This window comes from Trichechus manatus, unplaced genomic scaffold, assembly GCF_000243295.1.
Source record: "Trichechus manatus latirostris isolate Lorelei unplaced genomic scaffold, TriManLat1.0 scaffold00045, whole genome shotgun sequence".
NCBI lineage: Eukaryota > Metazoa > Chordata > Mammalia > Sirenia > Trichechidae > Trichechus > Trichechus manatus.
Window position 1 is genome coordinate 7,687,314 of NW_004443981.1, and position 23,467 is coordinate 7,710,780.

The window sequence follows — 23,467 nt, forward strand, 5'->3', positions numbered from 1 at the left end:
GACACTGCTTTGAAGAGAATACATTTCTACTTTTTGGCAGGGAAATTCTATTTGGAAGATATTTTCCTATTACTCCCTTTTTATTAAACCACTTTAATACAGGTTCACTATAATAGAGTACCTGACACACAGAAAGTATTCAAATTAATAAACACTTACATATGTTATCAAAAGCCTTTCTAACGTTTATAATTGATGCAGCGATTCTCTCTCTAGTTAAGGAGGTAACTGGACGTACAGACATATTTATCATATTCATATTTATCAAAAGCCTTATTAGCTAAAAACACAATGTAAATATCCAGCCACAAAGGACTCTTTAAACAAATTACAGTACAGCCACATATTGACTAGCATGAAGCTGTTAAAAATCATGATGCCAGTCAGCATGTGGAAAGTCATCCATAATTACATACAAAGTGACAACAGGTTACAGTCCCCATGCATGATATCATTCCATTTCATATTTATATGTTTATGTCTATATACATTAGCAAGAGATACATCCCAAAACGGTGATGTCAGTTATTTCTAGGGTAGCATATCTGGCTAACTTTTTCTCTTTGCTTATTTGTAGTTTTTCCATTTAGTCTAAAGTAAATCTGAATTACTGTGCAACAAAAATGAAGAGAAGGGGGAAAACAGTAATTTCTAAATAGACTGTTTAGCCACCCAAAGCTCTATATGTTTATAATGCTGACTTCTAAAGACCAAGATACATATTACTCATGTATCATGGTTTTGAGCTAAAGCGGAAGTTTCAAACATTTCAAGTTTAATTCTCTCCTTTGCAGATGAGGAAACTGAGACCCAGAGAAGTAGAGGGCCTTTCTTACCATCAAATATCTAGTAAGTTAGAAAAGCCAGACCATGACGTGCCCCACCAGTTTTTGTAACTTCTACACAGATGTTTATATAAACAAAGGGAAGGAAAAGAATGAACAAAAACTAACAGAACCAGTATGCCCTACTGGCCTCAAAAGAGAACTTAGATCTAATTTTAGCCAACTCCTCAAATTCTAAGCTTACATACTTCTAGAAAAGAATGAGACTAGAAATAATACTGGAATCCATATGAGATGGCTCTGACTCCTGGCCTCCCTGCGAGCTGTGCTCCAGCTCATGAGCTCACGTCATCATCTTGGAGGAGCCTGCAAGGCCACAGTGAGGACAGGAACACTGCCTGCTGGTCTCCCTTCAGCACACACTCTGGACGGCTCACAGGGCTGGATACTTCACCTTCTGGCTATATTTAAGATCACTTTAAAACCCAGACTCTTAATTTTTCTCAGAGAAAGTCAAGGAAATCCTTCACTCTTCCACAATGGCTTGGTGCAATAAAAAAAAGAGAGCAAAGGTACAAACCGAAGAAAAAACAAAGCGGCTAACAGAGTTATGAATAAATTCCTTGACTCTTTATAAGAAATCTAGAAAAAATAAAGACAGGAAAGGACTTAGGATAAGAAGAAGAAACGGGAGTGCCCCCTGGGTACACAGGTGTGCAGATGAATGTTAGTGAGGGATTAGAGGGGCTTGGAAAGATCTAAAGCAATAGCCTTTTCCTACAAAAAATGTAAAACAGTTCCCAAACACATTAGAATTAGCTCCGTCACCAAAGAACCTCTGGCTGAACTTAACAGTAGAAGTCTCCCAAATTCCAACGGTTAAAAATTTCAAAGTTTGGTTTTCAAATGAGATTTCCCCATTTCAAGCAGAAGCAGACTGTACGTTGTGATGCTTACCTGAAATGTTAGCAAATTTTGCTGATCCATTAAAAAAAGAAAGAAGACTGAACCACACGGAGCTTTTAGGAAGGATAAAGCTACTCCGGGGGCGGGGAGCAGTGGCATTCCTTTGCCACGCTGGAGCCGCATATTAGAAGAACTAATCAGACTGGTATCAGGAGAATAACTGGAAGCCCCAGCTCCTTACCTCCGACTGAATGACCACACATACAACAGTGTGGGCACTCCACAGTTGAAACCATCCACCCAAAGAGTGGGGTCCATCTGCAGCTCTCTGCAGAGAGCATCCCAGGTGCCAGAGTCCACAGCCCTGGGAGGCCTTTGGCTGTGCCTTTGGAGAGCTATGCAGTCGGACTCTGAAACTACTGAGAACCCTAGTCAGATGGCATATTTTAAATTAAGCACCAAATCCAACTTATTTGTAAGTGGCACTAACCTCGGAATCCATTCCTTGCATTTCGTTCTTCTCAAGCTGAAACTGCACAAAATCATCGATGACGTGGAAGAGCTCGGGAGATACGGCTTTAAAGTACTTGTGGTAGTCATACTTCACAGCCAACGATGCAAAGATGGTGTTATTGACCAGAGCAGACCGCAGGTCAGTCAGGACCCCTGGGGAGTGCTGCCGCGGGTCTTCATAAAGGTGCTTGGTTATGAGGTAGTCCAAAATCGCATCTCCCAGGAATTCTAAGCGCTGGTAACAATCTGGGAGAGGGTCCAAAGTGGAGCCATGAGCTTGCATGCCATTTATACTGCTTACTCGCCTGTGACTGACACGAAGCTCGCAGCCCAAAACCCACTTAAAATACTGGATCCGTTTTCATATACAGTCCTTAAGGACAGCATGATTTAACAAATCATACTTTTTGTCATAATTATTTGACAAAGCCTCTGGAAATTAAATTTTAATGGCAGAGTAAGCACATTTCTTATATAGAAATGGGGGTCATAAAATCTTTTAAGTAGCCAAGAGAGCAATGCTTGTCAAGAAACACCATTTCCCAGATGATATCATTATCACTGAGCCCTTTCCTCTGGCGCTGTGCTGCCCAGGCAGTTGCTCAGGCACTCCGCTAAATTGCCACCATGTCATCGCGCCAGCACAACCAGATCCCGCACACACACTCCCCATGCGCCACGCTCTGCTGCCATCATTACGTGTTGTCTCGCTCACGCTCTGGAATGTAATACCATTCCTCATCACTCCTGGGTTACATGTTATACAGGACGACAGTTAGGAAAGGAAACCCCCCCCCTTCTCAACTTGAGCTAGAAAGGCTGAATTTGACACGATACCAAGAGACTGAGAAAGAAGAGCTGTGGAAGTGAGCAAAGACCTTAGCAGAAATGACGGCCAAAATGGGAAGGTAGCAGGGCTAACTAACCAACACCTCTATTTTCTCACAGTGATTTAACAAGAATCCGTTCAGCTGAGGAAACTGAGGCAGGAAGAGATGAACACCCAGAGAGATAGGAGGCAGGGGCTGAGACAGCCTAGAACCACTGAACTGGTCTCAGAACCGCCAGGACAGTGTATTAGAAAACCACGTATCACTGCTTCTCCTCAAAGAAAAATGGTCTGTAGTTTCATGTCTTTCTAGTGCAGAGTCAGATAATTTTTGGCTTTTACATTTTCCTGATCATCTTAACCTGAATCGTTTTCATTATACCAACTTGGAAGCACTAAGTAAAACTTCCTACTTTGCTTTTGGATTCTGGATTTAGGCACTTATTACTTTGATACAGAAAACAAAAATACAGACTTTAGCTATGCTTCACACACCAAAGCTGAATTTGGTTTTCCAGGTCTATTCTCCCTTCTAATCCAGTGGGGTCAGGAACCTATCAAACGAAGGAGTGAAAAAACACAGCGACCGGAGAGGATGCCAGACAGCCGAGTCAGAGCAAAAGCAACAAGACCTGCCCGTGAAAGCTTCTTTTACTTGTCATCTTAGATTCAAACACCCCCGAAGAGAAGGGCCTTTTGGCCCACAAGAACCATAAAAGGGTGTGGAAATGCATGCAGAGTATAGGGAGAAATGGAGACCCCCAAAGCAGCGCTGAATGGGCACGAGAGAGACATCTGGACAGGAGGATCAAATGGGAAAGGAAAACACACCACCACCCTAAGGCTCACATGAAGGATACAACATGACGTGATGCCAAGGACCGTGAAACCTGCGAAGCCAGAACCTGTGTAAGGCGGAAACCTGTCAGAGAAGGAACACCCAAAGGTTTCCCACTAACAGAGAGCAGCAGAAAAGTGGTAAGACTGCACCTTGTCAAAGGCGGAAAATTTGCAAGACCCGGAAAAACAAGGCAGTCCCAGTGAGTTCCGGCTCTCACAGGTTCCACTGAATGTAAGACAGCTATACTCCCAACTATCAAAGTTAAGGAGTTCTTGCTCCCCAAAAGATGAGGAAGATACAGCATTGTTTCTTGGTTCTTCTGTGCCCTCCCCACCACGCAAATTAAGCACCAAGCGTTTACATGCATAGATCATTTTCCACAAGGCCGAAAGGACGCGTTTACCACAGGTCTCCTTTCCAAAGAAGTGAGGCTGGTCCTGGGCTCCTTACCAGTAATAGTGTTGTAGTGGTAGGAGGCATGAGTAAATGCCTGCAGAAGGTAAGCCTTATTCTTGAAACTGTAGTTGATTTTCTGTTCAAAATTTTCAAAACCCGATATAAGGTGATTCAGTGTTTTATCTGCATCTGGATGATCAAACATACACCGTGGTGGGATCTTCAAACAACCATATTCCAGGTCTTTAAATACAGGAGAGCGCGAACTGGCCACCGAAGCAACAGCACAGCTCACTGAAAGGTTCTTTTGTTGGCTGCTGAAATTCTCCCTAGCAGAGCGTACGGCATTTTCCCGATCAGTCCTTTTAATGACCGGGAGCACCTTCAGCCCCAAGGAGCAGAGGAAAAGCTGAGCGGCCCTCTCACCACAGCTGGTTAAATAGCAGCCCAGCAGGGCTTCCACACAGTCCGCTATGCTTTTGTCTGCAATGCACTGCTCGGTGTGCAGGTCGTAAGAAATGGACTGCTTCCCAGTGTCAACACCACAGTTTTCTTCTGATGGATTCCAGAACCCCACCACAAAGTCATCCTCTTCAACAGCTTTGCTAGGATCCAGATAGCACATTGCATCCCACGAGCTATAGTCAAAATCCTCCAAGTCTGATGCGAACGGCATACTACCTAAGGGGGAGTTTTTGGGCATCTTCCACTCATACGCAGAATCAGTGGTTGAAAAAGGAGAAAGAGAAATTTTCTTTACAAAAGCTCCTGATCCCATTAACATGTTATCTATAAATTTGATATGTTCCTGATCGTACTCCAGGAAGTCATCTTCATAATCGGCCTCCTCCTTGGGAGACCTCCACATCAGGTCCTCCTCTTCCTCCTCCTCCTCCTCCTCCTCCTCCTCATAGTCATCCTCCAGTTTGCCATTAGCCAACACGCAGTCTTTTGTCTGCAATGAGGGGGAATGGGAAGGAGGGGAGACATAAATGCTGTTTTTAAAAGGGTTTGAAACGCAGTAAAAGTGAGGGTTAGGGATAATTTCAAATGACAACCACAAATACTAAAAGGCAACCTTTAAAATCACAGCCATTTGTTTTCAATTAACATAAATAAGTTATTTAATCATATAAACAAAGTAAAACAAGCTCTTTGAATGTTCATTTTCTAAGTTATAAAATGACCTTTATCCACTATGAAGCTTTAAGTTAGGGATTTGGTGCATGGATATAAAGTTAAAATAATGCCCACAATGCAAAACTCAGGCTAAGAGTTCTAACTCTGGCAGGACAAACACTTAAAGTGCTCATACTCCAATCACAGAGATCTTCAATTTCACTGACAAAGCTGACAATGTGGTGACCTAATTTCTTAAAAAGATTTTCAAATTAATAAAATGGAATTCCAGACGTAGGAAAAGCATTCTCTTTGCAATTAAGAGTAAAATATGAAAACAGATAAAATTATTTTAAAACCTTCATTTAACATTAAAAAATATACAATAATGTTTTATAATAAAGTTTTATCCATATTTCCACTTTAAAGTACATTTGCTACAATGTAAAACTAAATGGCTTTGTTTGAAAAATAAAAGCAATCACTGAGCTAAGCTATGAATCTGAGAAATTATGCTTTTCCCCTCTACACTGAGCTCAGTAATGAGGGTAACAGATTATAGCCTAACTGACAAAAATAGAAGAAAATTTAGACTAACATGAAACACAACAACCCAATTTCTGTCAGAAGATCTTTGCTAATTCCAATTTCTTTGGCAACAGCTTATTTGTGAATGACAACCTTAATAACAGGCTAGGATCAGTAATGCTGTGACTTTTTTGCTATGCTAGAAAGATGCCAAATTTCTGCTGTGCAAAAAAAAAAAAAAAAACCTACTTTGGAGAGAAAGGTTGGGGGGTGGGCTTCAATTTTGATTTCAACAACTTTCCAGAATATTCTGACAAAAAGTCTTCAAATTTCTGTCAAGCATTTTTTAAATACTGCAAATACTTCGTTAAACTAGACTCGAAAAAGTTAGTGTATTTGTTTGAAAAGAAATATTGCAGTGAGCCAACCCATGTACTATATCCCTTTACATTTTTTTAAATAAAAAATTTTATAAAATCTTTTCAAGAACAAGGAAGAGCACCAAAAGACAGATCTCCAAGGGCACTCCAAGAACTGAAAAACATCTCTGGTATCACTTTGCCCTGTCCCTGCTCTGGAGAATGGCAAATCACCCGTCCTAGTGAGACTTAGCTCATTCTTTTTAGACAAACAAGCTGGGGAATAAATAAATACAATTTAAAAAAAAATAATAATTCCTGAACATAGAACTCCATTAGTATTCACAGATCGAACAAAGCATTTCCTGCTAAAAAACTTATACTTTTTCAAGGTACGATGAGATACTTTTGACCACTGTTTGGTCCTTAAGACCAAAAAAAGACCAAACTGCAATTTAAAAAAAAAAAAAAAAAGGACTGCATAATTTTTCAAAAAAAAATTGTTTATAATACGTTTAGTAAATGTAGCCAATAAGCTAAAATTGCCAGAGTACAAAAACCAACCAACAAACAATAAGGACTGGGCTTTCTCACCGAGAAGGTGTGTGATCGTGGGCAAAGTCCTTCAAGGCCTCTCGTTTCCGTTTCTCCATCTGCAGAATACAGGGTCCTCCGACCTTACTAAAGGGCTCCCAAGAGCACTTTGAGCTCTTTGGAAAAAAAAAACCATCGCACGTACCCTTTTCTCTGACCTTCCACTCAGCCTTTCTACCAGAATTCTGAGAGAATTGTCTTCTCCAAGGCATTCCTAAGCAAAGCTTTCACTCGCACCTATTTGCTGAGGGGCAGAAGCGAGGTGGACAGACAGGAATGGAACAAGCCAAAAACACACAGCATTCTTTCCGATACAATGGAAGGGCCTATTTCAACATAAGCCTAAATTATTAAATGAAACCCTGAAGAGGATTTTTAATGTACTGCAAGAACCAAAGTGCCAAGTCATCAGAAATGCTAAGAAAATAACTCTGTGTTGTATCTTTAAAAAAAAAAAATCAAAATGACACACCAATGTCACCTTTAAGCTACAATTAATGACAACGAAAAAAAAGTGCCAAATGTACTCTGAAAAAATATTTACAACACAGGATAGTTGTTACTGGAATGTTTTTGTAAAAATGCATCATTTTCTCTAATGCTCTCAAAACCTGTACATTTTTCTTTAAGGTTTATCTATTTCTAAGTTTCTTCCAAGTATAATTATTTCCAACACAATCAGCAAAAAATACCATCTTACTGTTTTTCCAGCAAAGTTCAATTTCTGTAATAAGCCAAATACTACATGAGCTAAAAATATATTCAGTAACTACGTAAAAATCAGAATACAGGCGCAGAGTACGCCACTGGGAATATTCAAGGCAGCGATCTAGGCTACACACGCTATAAAACAAGAACACATGAAGGGAACGCACGTTTAGAAAACATAATGTGCGAGAGAAACGGCACTACCATTGTTGGCCTGAAGTAACAGTAAAGTAACAACGTGCCAGTTTATCACTAATGCAGAATAAATCTCCAGGAAATGAAACTGTGACTTTAGCTTTAGAAAGAGGCGCTGGAGTTTCTCCCAGACAACCACCACCGAACTGCTTTTACTGCTAGGGGGGTCCTCCCAGGTGCCCTCTGGTGGCCTTCAAGACAAGACAAAGCCAAGCAGCTGCTGCTAATATTTGGAGTTTTTAGAAGTCACTGGCAAGATTTAAATTATTTCCAGAAAACTACAACCTTTATTTACACAAGAGGAGAAACAGTCCTAACCAAGAAAACCCTGAGCTGCAAAAGCAAGGTTTCGCTGAAATGAATTACTTCACACACAGACTAGAGATCAGGAGTCACTGAAAAGTCCTTTCACTGAACAGAGCTAAGCATCTATGATAAACTGTAATTACATAACAGCAAAGTGAAACAAATGTTATGGGGTTTTATTCTTCTACATTTGGAAAAGGGAAATAATACAAACAGAAATCCTCCTCCAACAAAATTACAACACTGGTTCTAAATTCAATGAAAAGCCAGTCCATTTAAAGGAATTAATGAAGGGTATGGAATATCTAACTCTATTGTACACACGCCAAACAAAATTCTTTCCCTCACCAAAATAATAAATATTTTTAAAGTATTAAGAAAGGCTTCCAGTTACCACAAACTTACCATTTCATCTTTTTCCCATTTGTCTGTGTTACTTTTGTCTTGATTTACTACATAACCAGGGGGAAGCCAATTGACAGGGGGATCGAATATTGACACCACCATGCGGCTGGGCAGTCCCTTCTTTTTTCCAAGGCGATACAGATTACAGTTGCTGACCTTTAGCAGAAAATATTTATAAAACGCTTATCCATGATGATCATTGCTGGAATTCATACAAACCATGTTAGCATATCCTTAGCTAAATGTTCTTCATACAACTAGTCAACAGTTACCAGGGTTATACAGTTCTTCTATTCATGATAGAAAAAGAATATTAAATTCCCGAGTCTTCTGTATCCTGTAGTGTAGTTATATGAAGATTTCTGAATATAAAATGCAGATCACAAAAAACTGATGTATATAAATATGCATATTTCTTATAAATGAGTCTGAAGAAACAGACAATTTCGAACTTTTGAAGCACAACCTGATAGCATAAAATGCTAATTGGGACTATCACAATAGAAAAGACTCCATATAAAAAGTCAAGATGTCAGAATATTCTAGGTGAAATAAAGAAGAAAAAAAAAAGCCACAAACTCTAGCTATAAAGTGAAAATTGGCACTGAATACAGCTAAAAAATTTTAAATTCCTAGAATCCAAGCCACAAATGTGATTTCAATTGTAAAGTTCTCCCAAATATTATTCTTTTGTTTTGGATGATAGTTCAAGATATTTTCGTTCAACCATTTTAAAATGGTTTAAAAAGTAATAAAGAATACCTCTGTTTGTTCTACATCAATAAAACAGTTTTATTTTCTACTCTCTGGTCTGTGTGTTTCTCCTAATGCCTCTAGCTTCTCTCTAATTTGCTCAAATCATCGCACTTCTGTCTAGTTTGTACTTGGAAACTCAGGTCTAGAATTGTCAACCTCACATTCATTTCCTAAAAACTGGGTTCCTTCTTACTGAAGACTCTGTGAGCCCTTTCCCATGTACCTCAACCACTACTTAACAAGCACCCACCATGTGAATTGCACTCGGTCAGGCGCCCCAAAGAGAACAAAGTCAGCAAGACAGAGTAGCAGCCCTGGCGAACCACCAAGCTGGCAGGGAAGCGGCGTCTACATATCATACTCGCTGTGCGCCAAAGTGCTCTCCCACGCTGCCTGAAACACAACTGGCTTGCATAATGCTAGCTTCCTTTTCCAGACTATGCGAACAAAGTATTGCAGATGCCAACGAAGGGAGAAAGTGTGGAATCAAAAGAGAGATCGCATTCAAAGTAGACAGAAAAGGTTGGCAGGATGGGAAGGAGACAAAGCGCCAAGTAAGGACTCAAGGACAGGCAGCATTCAACAAGTGGCAACGGGGACAGCATCCTGTGAGAAGGGACATCAGCAGAGGAGGTGGCCGGCACCGGTCTGCTCACCTGGTTGGGAGAGAAGCGCCATGTGGGGTGGGAGGGCACAAGCTAAAGGGCCACCAATGCAGGCTGAGGGAGCTACAATTAGTTCTGCAGGAAATGAGGAGTCACAGGTTTTTGAGCAGAAAGAATGGATGGGTTTTTGTAGTATAAAATAACTCCTTCCTTACCCAATAAAACCAAACCACGCCCACCGCCATCGAGCCGATTCAGACTCACAGTGACCCTACTGTCGTTGTCAGGTGCTGCCGAGTCGACGCCGACTCACAGCGACCCTACAGGACAGAGCAGAACTGCCCCGTAGGGTTTCCGAGGAGTGGCTAGTGGATTCAGATCGCTGACTGTTTGGTTAGCAGCCAAGCTCTTAACCACTGTACCTCCAGGGCTCCAAAGGGAATACTATTTCTTACTTTATACTCACTCTCAGCCTCTAATATTTTCTTCCCACAACCATGCCTTGGCAATCTCATTTGCTCTCAGAGTTTCAATTATCACCTTTAAAGAGACTATTCCCAAACTGTATCTGAGTCCTAAATTTTCAATTTCCTGAATATTTCACTGAACATTTCCACTTCACAGTCTACAAGGTCTAAAAACCCTCACCCTGACTTCCTACGTTTCCATCCACCCGCCCGCCGCTGCCCCCAAGCACATCTCTGTCTCAAACCACACTGGGAGGCGGCAGGAGAGGAAGGCCTTATCCTCAGACATACTTCTGACTCTGCCCAGACTAGCTAGATCCCTTACATGAGACCACTCAACTCCCATCTACAAAACCGGGATGAGAAATATCTAGCCCTCAAAGGCTCACTGAGAAGATGGCTGTAAAATGCTCAGGAGAGGGCCGGCCTGAAAGAGTAATATGGAAGCAGGTCAGCGTAACGGTGAGGGGCAAGAGCTCTAACGCCAGACTTTCTGGGTTCAATCCTGGCGCTGCCACATACCTACCACGTTACCTTGGGCAAGTGAATCTCTCCTGCCTCAGTGTCCTCATCTATAAGATGGGGGTAATTACGCATACACCTCACAGGGCTATAATAAGAGTAAAATTAGGTAATCTATGTAAGGTGACTGAAATAGTGCCAGATTAAAGTAGCACTTTGTAAGTTATTAGCTAAAAATGTTATTTCTCCTGAAATACCACTCACCTCGGCCCCTTCCTCAGTGCCAGAACGCTAGTTCTGTCCTATTTCCTGCACAAGCTTAGACTTATCCAAAGGCCAACTGAGATCTCAGATTGGTTTGGTTTTGCTTTTCAACCAACGCTGCAGTCATTTTACAATACCATTTTGTTAACATTAATAGTCCCTTGATTAAAATTCCTTCAACAGTGCCAACCATACTCCTTAACCGAGCATCCTAGCTTGAAATACAGCTTCACCCCCCTGCCTTTTTGAGTCTTTTCTCAGGTATTTTCACACTTCTGACTGGGACCACAATTTATACACTGGGTACTACACACTTTGTCACGTGTTCATCATTTATGCTCTGCAAACTCGCCTCTTCCGTTAATGCCCTCCCTGATCACAAGGGATATTCCTTTCTTTGGAGTGCTTATGGTAAGTAGCAGCTTAGTAAGTGATTCGTCAAATAAGTACCTGCTGCCTTGTAACACCTCTTTTATCGTCTTTTAAATATTTTGCCTTCATTAATTTTCTTCCTTAAGTCTTAATTCCACAACTAAGTTGGAAGATCTGCCTTCCTTTGGGCCGGCAGCTAATACTCCCTCAGGACTCGAGTGTCATGCTCATTCACCGATGAGACCAGCAAAGTGAAGGGTCTGTTCTTCTTCCGCTTTCCCAACTCTCTAAAACCCTGAAGATGAGCTCTTCAACAAAGACCTGTATCTCAGTCACATTTGCATGTCAAGACAGTATCCTCCCAAATAAACGCTTCACTCAACTAAAGCAAAAACTCCTCAAGGACTGTGCTGCGGATCTCTTTACAACCCCCTTGGCACCTAGCAGGCATACACACACACGTGGTTTTATTTGAACTGGATTTCTATTAATAAATAAGGTACATATAGATCAGCTAACCCCAAAGACTGCGTGCTTCATCGCTGAAAAGCAGATTCCTGTCCACTGCTGGGCACTTATGTCTCAGGGTGCAGCTGGCCCTAAGACAGACGGAACAGCTATGCTTATCCAGTGTGGCGATCTCTGGGGTAAAACTTTCCATGCTCTGAACTTAACTATCAACACTTTAAACCACTTCCAGGCACACTGAATAGTTACTCTTAACTGCTCAAAATACAAGAACTGTTACTGCATACCTTTTTGCTTCTCATATAGGAAAGGCGGCCCTCATGAGCATCAGGATAAGTGCAAAACAGATACGTGGTGATGGCATGCTTTAAAAAGGAGTCACCAAGCATTTCAAGCCGCTCCAGGTTAAATCCATCACTAGCGTTCGAAAGGGTCAAAGCCTGAAGAATAAGTCCAGGATTTGGGCCGAGAGTCCTTGGGGAATACCCAACAGAAGGGCTCCGCTCGGGATCCATCCTGCCCTTGAGTGCTCCAACAGGCATCACGGCCACCAGGGGACTTCCATCTGAGGTAGATTTGTTAGCATTTCCATCAAGGTATTTATTACTCAGTAGAGTACATTCATCGCTGGGCTTGGGCTGGTTCTCATAATTGTATAAATTCTGAATGGAATATGAGGTAGTTGGTTGTACAGGTATTTCCTGCTTGTAGTAATTCAGCTGATTTCCTTGGCAAAAGTCTCTGTTAGCTAAATCGTAACTGCCATTGGCCAGATTTTTATTGTAAGAAAGACCATTAATTGCTGTAAGATCTGTTGAAACTTCAATTTGGAGCTTACCAGGTGACTCGTTGAGTAAGGTTCTGCAGTTCACAGACATGTGGTCATGATTTTCTAGACAGGAGGTTCTATTAGCACCGTGATGTGCAGCATTTTCAGGGACTACAATTGTGCTGTGCTTACAGTAATTGTCATTGTCAGCTGAGGAGGAGTTAGAAATTGAGATGAAAGATTTGCTGTCAATAGATTTTTTCCATCCAAAGTCTAAGTTAGGATATCTGCAAAGACATTTTGATAGCTTTCCATCAGATCCTTCAAAAGGGCTAGGCTCAAAGCAAGAGAAATTTGAATAAAAAAATAAAGCCCCCCATAACTAGACTCCTGCTTTAGAAGGGAAACATGTTTCCAAGCCAAAAATCAACATGGTTCAGAATTCTGCATAATGTAAATCATGAAGTGGGACATTATTTACTCCACTGCTATAATCCCTTGCCCTAAAGCAGAGCACAGTGGTTAAAGACCACAGAGCTTGGCGCCAACCTGCAGCACCTGGAGCCCCAGCCTGCCTGGGTTGGAATCCCAGGCCCTCCAGTTAACTGGCTCGGTAATTTTGGGCAATTTATATACCCTCCCTATGCCTCAGCCTCTGCACTCAAAAATGAGGCTAATAATAATTCCTACCTCATAGGATTGTCCTAAGGATTAAATGAGTTAACACAGGCTATGGCATTTAAACCAGTGTTTGACACTGTAGTAAGTACTCAACACAGTAGTCATTATTACCATTCTATTTCAAAGTTCCTTCAATCTCTAGGACCATTTTGGTCTTGCCAGTTAGATGACCAAATGAATCTGAGTGGCTACTAAAGCAAATAATCTCCTTAGAATGCAGCAACTACTAGTGGGAAGAAAACAATGAAGACAAAGAACTTGGTGAGGCAATCCCTTTTTAATACATACTTGTTTTTTAAGAGACAACAGTCTTAAGATGTCTCCACACATTAACAAAAGGACTGTTCTCATTCTCACTTCAGCTGTCTACACTGAAGAAGGAATGATTATTTTTGACCTTAGGAACTCATGTCCCTTTGTAACTTGAAGAGAACACAGGACTCGATGATCAGAACACAGACTTTCATTGAGGAGGCAAATGATGCATTTATTTCATGTATTAGACATCCATGCTTTCTTTCTCATCCTTTAATAATTGTTTCACATAAAATTAAGATTTTAACTTAACTCAGTTCTAGTGCAAATAGGATCTCACGACCCATGTTCTTTCTGGCTGCTGGCACCAAAACCAAAAACCAAACCCGTTGCCGTGGAGTCGATTCTGACTCATAGGGACCCTATAGGACAGAGTAGAACTGCCCCATAGGGTTTCCAAGGAGCAAGTGGTAGATTCAAACTACTGACCTTTTGGTTAGCAGCCAAATGCTTAACCACTGCGCCACCAGGGCTCCTGGCTGCTGGCACAGACCTACCTAAAATCCGCAGGAAGTGATCTGACTCCCACGCCGGCATCACCAGCTGTCTGGGCTCTTAGCTCCTCTGCGGTCAAAAGGCAGTGAAGGCGATAAAGTATGCTGGGGAGACAGACTGCTTTTCTCCACAGTGATGCTGGGATTGGATGGATGGCACAGAGTTCTGGAACCAGTATCTTTGAGTAAGGAAAAAAGTGGAGCGATAAATAAGCACACGCACACAAAAAGTGAAAAAAAAATTAAAGACCAATTTTACTTATAATGAAAAAAATCTTAAATACTAGTGACACCTAATTGTAAAACAAAAAAAAATTAAAAATAACCTTTAAGGTCAAATGAGATTTACCAAAATAATTTAAGGATAGTAAAAACCTATCTACCCCTTGGACACTGACTTTAAATTCACGGGAGACATTGAGAAAATCTGAAGCTCGCGCAGGCATTCCCAGTCTGAAGTACTCAAAAGAAACACCCTTTATTTTTAAACTAGAAGATTACCAGGATGCAATGGACTAAGTATAAATACAAAACGCTCAAGAGTTACCAAAAAGACATTCAAAGAAAATTCAACACAATGCTGATCAAAACAAAACAAAACAAAACAAAATCTAACGGCTAGGTAAATTTTCAAAAATTCACAATCACTCAGTTCACTTGATCATGGAAAATTTAGACTTATCTTTAAACACACTGTGTTTGGCTAGTGACTGACTACTAGCTGGTTACCTGTTTATTCTGCAGACTCTCCCACTTGGCTTTCCTCTTTTCAGCACTGCTTAGAGGAAGGGCTTTCCCCTTCTGGTTCAAATGGCGAGGAGTCAAAAGATTAAGTCTATAAAGATTTCAAAATAATTTTATCAAACAAACAAAAACACACACACACTCCTGCAGTGGTGCTCCCACCTCAGCGTGCCTACATCACCTGAAGAGCTGCTTTACACTGCAGGCCCTGGGGACCCACCCTGGGCAAGTCTGCGTGCAAACAATCTCCTGGATTCCAGAGGGTGACCTTTGGCCTGTGCCTACTGTCCTCTGGAAAGAACGTCTCAGGTGAAACTCCGTGCCAGCTGCAAAGCTCCTTACCTGGAAGATGTGTGGTCCACATCCAGCAGAGGCTGGTTGAGATTGGTCAGGTCAAGGTTGTACTTCGTTTTATAATATTCTGCAAAAGTTTCATACTCGGGGGAAGGAAATTTGCTGAGTGGGGTAAGATCAGTGTACACATCAGCTACATAAAATCGATGAGGCTGATCAAAATTGCGGTATCTGAAAAAGAAAAACAGTTACTTTTGGATTTAAATCAACTACTCTCAAAACACATCTGTTTTTAATATGGAAATGAACATTATGAATTCAGAGTAAACATGTTAAATAAATAACAGGAATGAAAATTTCAATTCCAAAGAATGTATTTTCAAGTGGACTTGAGACAATAAGAACTATATTTTTATTAATAAAAACTGACTACTCTCCCCTACTTTATTATTCTTGTTCTAAGTATCTCCATTTTGAATACACAGAAGCTAAATGGCACCTTTAAATATTTCTTTATTTCATCAATATAAACAGTATAGCAAATTTCCAATATCCAAAAAACTGAATAAATACTGTGTACCCAATGCTAAACATGAAAAGCCACCCGTCGCAATAAAATGGGTCACTGTGCCATCTACAATAGTGATAGTTTAATGATAACTAACATTTAAAATAATGACTTCAAGGTGCAAAATCAAGAAAGATTGAAATCACAGCCACTATTCTAATTCTTTGAAAAAATTCCATTAATTCTTGGAAAAACTTCCATTACCCAGAAACTCCATTCCCTAAGTTTTCCCAAGAAAAAAAGCATCCTAGTTTATGATTTTCATTGAGCTTAGTAACATATTTCCTTATAAAGGAATTGTAGAAATAAAACAATTATTTATGATCAAATTCTATAAGACGACTTTGGGGATTAAAAGGATAGAGATTTTAAGAAGAAAACATCGGTGTTGTTAAACGACCTGGCCTTCACAAGGGAGAATCCCTTCACCTACAGTGTTTTAGTTTCGGTTTTTCAACAAGTACACAGGAGAGAACAGGTCCAACATGCAGTGAGACGCCTCTATTCTCTACTAGTAACGTCAATACCAAAGTCACGGCTTGCTGACGTTCCCAGGTGAACGAGTGAATCTTTTCAAACAACGTATCACCACCATTTTCCTTTCCATTAAAACACCCACCTTGGAATGATAACTGCATCCTGGTAATCTTCTAATTTAAAAACAAAGGGTGCTTCTTTTGAGTATTTTGTACTGGGAATGCCTATGCGAGCTTCAGATTTCTCTATATCTTCCATGAATTTGAAGTCAATGTCCAAAGTGCTGGAGTCATTAACTTAGGGAAGAAAATAAACGCTTTAGCTTGTTATAATGATACAGATAAGACTCTTACTTCATTTGTATGTTCATTTATGTGTCTAATTCAGAATTATCCTGGACAAACAAAACCTTGTAGTATATAAACTAAACTAACAATCAAGCAAAACTTGCATTTTTCAGTGAGTATCAGTGAACACTGAAGTCTGGGTCCTTCTTACCAACATTCAGAGGTAGAACACAGTATGCTGAATCAGCGTCTGTAGGTTTAAATTCTAGTGCAGGTTTTTCAAGCCGAAGAATATGTGAGAATATATACTGGTGAAGTCTTGTAATCAACTCTAGCATTTGTAGAGACAACGTGAAACCAGACTTCTTCAACTCTATAGATATGGTAACCTCTCCAGAGCGTGTGTACACAGGAAAGTGCGGAATCTTGGCGGAAAGAAAAAAAGCACCCCTAGGTTAATAGGTAGTTTATTCCATTATAAATATCACTTCAGAAGAGGAGTAACGCTTTCTATCAAGAGCAGTATGGGAGACCCTCACTTTAAAGTATTAAACATAATCAGGTAACAAAAGCCACCTACTCCCAAATCGTTTTCTTTTTCCCTTTTTTGAAAACAAGATATTTTAAACACAAACAGTCCTTATCACGTCTACCTGAGGTATGGGTTTGGCTGTCAATATTCCAAAGCATCTTGTAGTATCCTCAGGGGGATAGAGCTTCCGCCTTCGAAAGTTGAGTTCATCAGGTAAAGGAGTAGTTAAAACCATTCCTATCACATACAGGTAACAGGGTTGATCGGGTTTTGGGTAACTATCCCTCAAACATTCTGGAATCTGCAGTTGGAAAGAAAAATTAAGGATCCAGCTCAAGTATAACAGCCTCCTTCCAGGGATTGGCAAGAAAACAAATTTATTCCTGGCTTTACTAAAAGCTGACATATTCCACTGAAGTTACTCCTTTCACCTCCCGGTAGCCCACATCCTAACCCTCGACAGGTATTTGTGATTCTGCCTTTCAGAGTGCCTCTCATCTTGAGAGGATATCTTTCCATTGCCTGTTTGATCATACAAGTCCTCTTTTGTCTTAGTCTCAACCATAAATAAAGCAAGAATCTTCATGTTAAAATTAATGAAACAAAAAAACATCTCTCTAAATGAAATAAACTTCTGGATACAATCAGATAGATGAGTCCCCGAAACCTAGAGAACAACCAGAGTAACATCTGAGGTGGGAAAAGGCAGTAGAGGCACCAGAGTGAAGCGGCTGTTCTGAGAAACTGTGAAGGAAGGCCCTGATACCCCCAGTGGGCCAAACTACAAGGGTCTGGGAAGCCAAGCTGAGGAATCTAGACTTGATGTAGCAGGAAATAAAAGGCTAGTATTCCATTCATCCTAACCAATACTAACTGCTTTTGGGTAGCACTGCCTTCGTTTTGTGGAACCTGGCCTTCCTGGAACACTGGTTTCTTCTTCGTCATGTAAATCAAGCTCTTCTTCATATTTAACAGTTTCTTTCCCTACTGGCATCAAATGGTCATCCAGTTCGCCTAAGAAATATAAATTAACATAAACAATTCAGATTTTGCTTAATTAGCAAACAATGCAGGAAAGCACTATGTTAAGATGCCAAGTGGAAGCGTAAGGAAGACTAAAGCACCTTTGCTTTTTTTATGAATTTTAAAAAATTAGGGTAAAAATACATATTACACAAAATTTACCATTTTAACCACTTTTAAGTATAATTCAGTGGCACTAATTATATTCACAATGTTGTGCAACCATCACCACTATGTGTTTCCAGAACTTCTTCATCACCCTAAACAGAAACTCTACACCCCATTAAGCATGAACTCCCACTCACCCCTCCCCCAGCCCACGGTGCTCACTAATCTACTGTTTCTATGCATTTCCCTACCCTAAACACTGCACGTAAGTGGGAGCACCTGTGCTTTTCATAATGTCAAAGTAGCCGGATATGATACTTTAGGCAAAGTCTATCCTGGCATTCAGATGTTCAATATGAGCAGAAGTAAACACTCCTTGCAAGATTAAAAAGTAAAAAAATCTAAACAGGGAACAGCATATATCAACACCTCTAATTACAAAGGCAATAGAAAATGAGTCTTTCCACTAAAAAAAATAATAATTTGTAAGCTAGTAAAGATTAACTTGAGGAACTGGCACATTCATGTTAAGACACAGACGTTCATGATTCAACAGCTAAGAGAAGATCTCCACGTATTTGAAAGAGGTCAGCAAAGGGAACAAATAAATGACTGCCGCCTGCAGTTAAGCTGTGGGAAATCATCTGTTTTTATTTGCATATGCTTCTCAAACACCCTTACCTATTTTGTGCAGTTTTTCACAGCAAATAAGAGCTACAACTCTTTCAGCCAATCGTACACAGCTCATTGGTGGACCCTGGAAGTAAAAGGAAACCTTTGCATTGCATATGCACATGGCGATATAATAACTATATAACTAACATTAAACATCTACAAAATCTTTGCTCCAATATCTTTAAAGTTCAATTTACCAAAACAAAGTTCCAACAAGTTTTTTAAAAAATCCTAGTCTCCACATTTTAAATATGCATCTTTAAAAACCCTGCCCAGTAAAAACTAAATGAGTTGTAACTAAGATTTTAATTGGTGGATTTAAATTTCAATAAGAATTTAAAGTATCTTACTTTCACTAATACAAATATACTGAAAAAAAAAAGAACAAAATAAAGATATATCGGGATGTAACTGCAACTGCAGTAGTACTGAACAACTTTCCACACGTGATAGAAATTAGTCACCTGGGAATATCTGGACCAAGGACAGAGTTACAGAAAGGCAGAATTCTGACTCAACAACTAACAAAAAATACCTACAACAGCACCACTATGTTCTCCATCGCTGTCAGTACTTAAACCACAGCTCAAGGACTGGCAGAAACATTTGCACCGAGAAGACCTGGAGGACACCCCAGAGCTCCTCTAGTCCAGTCTTAGAGTCTATAAGTCACAGAGTCTACTGAAGATTTTTGAATGCCTAGTTTACTACAGAAGAAATATAAATTTACTTTCATAAGTAGATTTTAAAACCAACGACAACTTGCACAGTCTTGGAGAAGCTGAAAAAATTCATTAACGCTGTATTTGAAAGGCACGACCATTTCTTTTTCTAAACTTACAACAATGGAGGCTCGAAGAGGTGAGTTAATTGGCAGATAAAGAGTTGAATAAAATGTACCATCCGGCAACTCTCGCGTTCTACATTTAGGAGCTAGATGAGTGAACGGATCACTTGGTAATCTAGCACAGTATCTGCGAAGAAAGAAAAATTCTGATGGTGAATCTTCAACTAATGAAGAGAAGGAAAAACTTGTACTGATATTCATAATCTGAGGTTTGTTTGATTTCTTATGTCTCCCTTTCCTCCTACTGGATCTGTATTTATACTCAGAGTTTGAACTTGTTTCAAACTTTCAACGAGGTGGACAGCGCCGTCCAGCAGAACATTCCGTGATGATGTTCTATATTAGCGCTGTCAACACGATAGCCACTGACTATATGCGGCAACTGAGCACTTAAAGTGTAGCGAGTGTTTAACTCAGGAACTGAATTTTAAAATTTTATTTAATTTTAACTGAAGTTAAAATTTAATTTAAATGTAAATAGCCACATGTGCCCAGTGCTCCATACTGGACAGTGCAGAAAGCCCTGTTTGGAATCTGTTAAGAGAACAGTGTTCGCTCTTCAATAATCTTATTTGCCAGCAATGATCAGGACCTGCACAAGAAAGGTATCAGAAGATGGTGGAGGGCCAGTGCAGCACTGACACAAGAAGGGCCTCAGGGTAGGAGGACCCCCCAGCAGCAGCACAAGGAAGAGTGTCAGAGCAGCACAGGAAGGTAGCTGGGGGGAGCCAGGGTCAGGTAAGGACCTGGGTGCTGGGGCAGGAAGACAACCCAGTAGGGGTCAGGAAACCAGAGCCTTTGGAGAAATAGCCACCCAAGGATGGGCAGGAAAGTCTGAGGTGAGTCTAGGGCATCTTACTGTGACAGAAAATATTCAAAGAATAATGGTGACATGTTAAAAAGGCACAGAAGCTAGCATGAAGCTAGCTTGATTTCTTACATCTCCCTTTCCTCCTACTGGATCTGTATTTATACTCAGAGTTTGAACTTGATTGTTTCAAGCTTTCTAGGACAACTTTAACACAAAATAAATAATAATAAATGATAGCAATGGATTACAACCCACTGAATAAAACAGGAGCTCATAAGTTCACACTGAGACAAAAAATTAAATGAATAAATAAATGGAGCAAAGAGAAAGCTCTTCTTTATAGTAGAGTGCCAACTAATAAATGTAGAAAGAATGATGTTATTAGAAAATCATCATTCAGCAGCCATCGTAGTAATAATTAATTCAAGCAAGAAACATCAATGGATGCTTCAACTAATGGGTGAACCTGGGAAGAGGGATAGATGTTACTAATTATAAAGGCGGGGGGGGGGAGGCAGCTTTGTAGTAGAGAAAGCTAGTAGACTTTATTCAAGTGATCGAAGTTACCACCACTGGTAAGTGGACAAATCGACATCAAGTGCCACCCAGTGAGGTGAAATGAGAACACTGTATCACTTCAGTGATGCGCTGGCCAAAAATGCATAACCTGGGTCTAATCATGAGAAAATATCAGATAACCCCAAATTGAGGGCCTTATAATGTTCAGAAGTTTCAAGGTCATTAAAGTCAAGAAAAGCCTGAAGATCAGTTCCAGACTGAAAGAGGCTGCTGCTGTTGTTGGGTGCCGTCGAGTCGATTCCAACTCATAGCAACCCCACGTGACAGCAGAACTGCTCCACAGGGTTTTCTAGGCTGTGATCTTTCACAGGAGAAGATCGCCAGGTCTTTCTCCCCGAGATGCTGGGTAGGTTCGAACTGCCAATCTTTCAGTTAGCAGCCAAGTGCTTAACTGTTGAGCCACGAGGGCTCCTTGAAGGAGACTAGGGAAAATGGATACAACCAGTGATCAGAAGTGGATCCTTTTACTACAAAGGACATTCTTTGAATGGGTCTCTCTAGGTGAAGGGTACATGGGTGTCCTTTGTAGTATCCTTGCAACTTTTTAAAGTTGGCAATTGTTTAGCGATAAAAAGTTAAAGAGAAAATTTTATGTTTGCACCTTTATTTTGATCTCTGAATGAAATTTATCCTGATATGTAATCTTAGTTTCTTAGTTCTTAGAAATATTACCAGAAATATTACCAAAGTAAATTAGAACACTCAAAAATACAAATTAATTTATTATAATCTTACATGACTGCTAACGGAATATTCAACATTACCTGACATTTATGGCACAAAACAACAAATTTTAGGATTTAGAAAAAAATTAGTGAATATTATCAAATTAAATCTAATCAAAATAAACATGCCTTCATTACGTCAGACATGGCAACGAGTACTAAATATTTATTACTACACAATACAGTTTTTACATTTTGACCAAAAAAGAATGAATGAAAAAAAGCAACTTCTTCTCTCATCAAAGTGTATTACAAGCCGTAAATGAAGACTGGTGATTGTTTGTAAAATGTAAATAACAATACAATACTGAGAGGTTTAGATTAAATCTTGCAATACTGGCAAGTTGTCCACACAAATGATTGATACCACACCTATTGATGTGTCCAATGGCCGTATTGATTGTGACTCTTGGACCACCATCATCGGGCCTCAACACATACGGTGGGAAAACATCATCGTCATCCACAATAGGTTCAAGGTCAGTTTCACCAGCATCAACTGACTTGGAACATTTGTTTCTCAAAATCTGAACATGTTAAAAACCAAAATTTATGATGAGAAAAAATGCCTTCTTTGCCGTAAGTCAGTTGTCAGCTTCTATACCTACAGAAAAAGCTCTTCACACCTGAAACATCCATCTCCCCTAAACATAATTCAATATCCCAACATCAGCTGCTGCAGGAAGTTTCTCTCAATGAATCCCTCCCAGCTCCGATCACGTGGAGACACAAACCACACAGATGCAAGGTTTATACTGTACTGTACACCCCCCCCAACACACACACAAATGTATGACTGTCTTTCATGAATAACAGGGACTATATTATCAATGCCAAATCACTCCACAACTCAAGTAATCAACAGTCACTGCACTGTCCCCAGTAACACCACAGTTTCCCAGGCAACCTTCCCTAACAATCCACATGACCATTTTCACTACTATTTTACTTAAGCTTTCAAACACTTTGTAAAATATTGCTAGATCTTTGGATCATTCCCAACTTCATTTTATAATATACACATTGCAGGCCCCCCATTAAAACTATTCTCTGTAGATAAAGCTGTTTTTATCTACTTCTACGCACACAAAGAATGATAACTTAAAGATGCCATATTTATTTTTGGCTCTTACCTTTTCAATAGCTTTGTAGGTTTTAAGGTCTTCTTCAAAGCTTTTTATTTTGTCTGTATCTGCTAACATTATGTAATTAGAGATCGGTGCCCTTGCTCTACCCTTAGATTGAACATAGGATCGATATTCTGTGGGCAAATCAAAACGAACTACCAAGTTGCATTTTGGAATATCGACACCCTCTTCTACAATACTTGTTGCAATAAGCAGGTTGGTCTCATGTGCTCGAAATTTCCTAAGTACCTGGAAAAAAAAAATTCAACCAAGAAAAGCAATTTTAAGAAATATACCTAGATTTCTTAGCATTATAGACTTCACGGTAACATGTCAATTTCCAAAGAAAACAATAGAGTAAAAGTAAGTGACAACTGTCATTTCTGACACACACTTCAGGCATGCTGGGTTGTTAAGGCCAGGCTGAAGATGACAGTCACTTGGGATACATGGACACACGGGCCAAGAAACTTCAATTTAACGACAGTAGTTTTTAACTGAAGATGACGTAAAAACTAAAACGCCTTGCTGCA

General features: G+C 40.0%; 1 protein-coding gene across 8 annotated transcripts in view; it reads right to left on the bottom strand.

Annotated features, from left to right (window-relative positions):
- DICER1 (dicer 1, ribonuclease III) overlaps positions 1–23,467 on the bottom strand; it is a 75,744-nt gene that overhangs the window by 1,417 nt on the left and 50,860 nt on the right. For 7 of the 8 annotated variants that reach the window (XM_023731761.1, XM_023731763.1, XM_023731759.1 and 4 more), the window contains 15 exons: positions 22,941–23,183; positions 22,180–22,334; positions 19,687–19,819; positions 18,852–18,927; positions 17,914–18,053; positions 17,161–17,340; positions 16,719–16,932; positions 16,363–16,516; positions 15,224–15,406; positions 14,867–14,972; positions 14,141–14,316; positions 12,166–12,934; positions 8,485–8,640; positions 4,325–5,225; positions 78–2,450 (listed from right to left, as the gene is read on the bottom strand). In XM_023731761.1, coding sequence (XP_023587529.1) covers positions 2,161–2,450; positions 4,325–5,225; positions 8,485–8,640; positions 12,166–12,934; positions 14,141–14,316; positions 14,867–14,972; positions 15,224–15,406; positions 16,363–16,516; positions 16,719–16,932; positions 17,161–17,340; positions 17,914–18,053; positions 18,852–18,927; positions 19,687–19,819; positions 22,180–22,334; positions 22,941–23,183 — 3,876 coding nt within the window. In that variant the 3' untranslated portion in view covers positions 78–2,160. Of the gene's footprint in view, positions 1–77; positions 2,451–4,324; positions 5,226–8,484; positions 8,641–12,165; positions 12,935–14,140; positions 14,317–14,866; positions 14,973–15,223; positions 15,407–16,362; positions 16,517–16,718; positions 16,933–17,160; positions 17,341–17,913; positions 18,054–18,851; positions 18,928–19,686; positions 19,820–22,179; positions 22,335–22,940; positions 23,184–23,467 lie in introns of those variants that run through there. The other variant, XM_023731766.1, reaches the window with a different exon arrangement.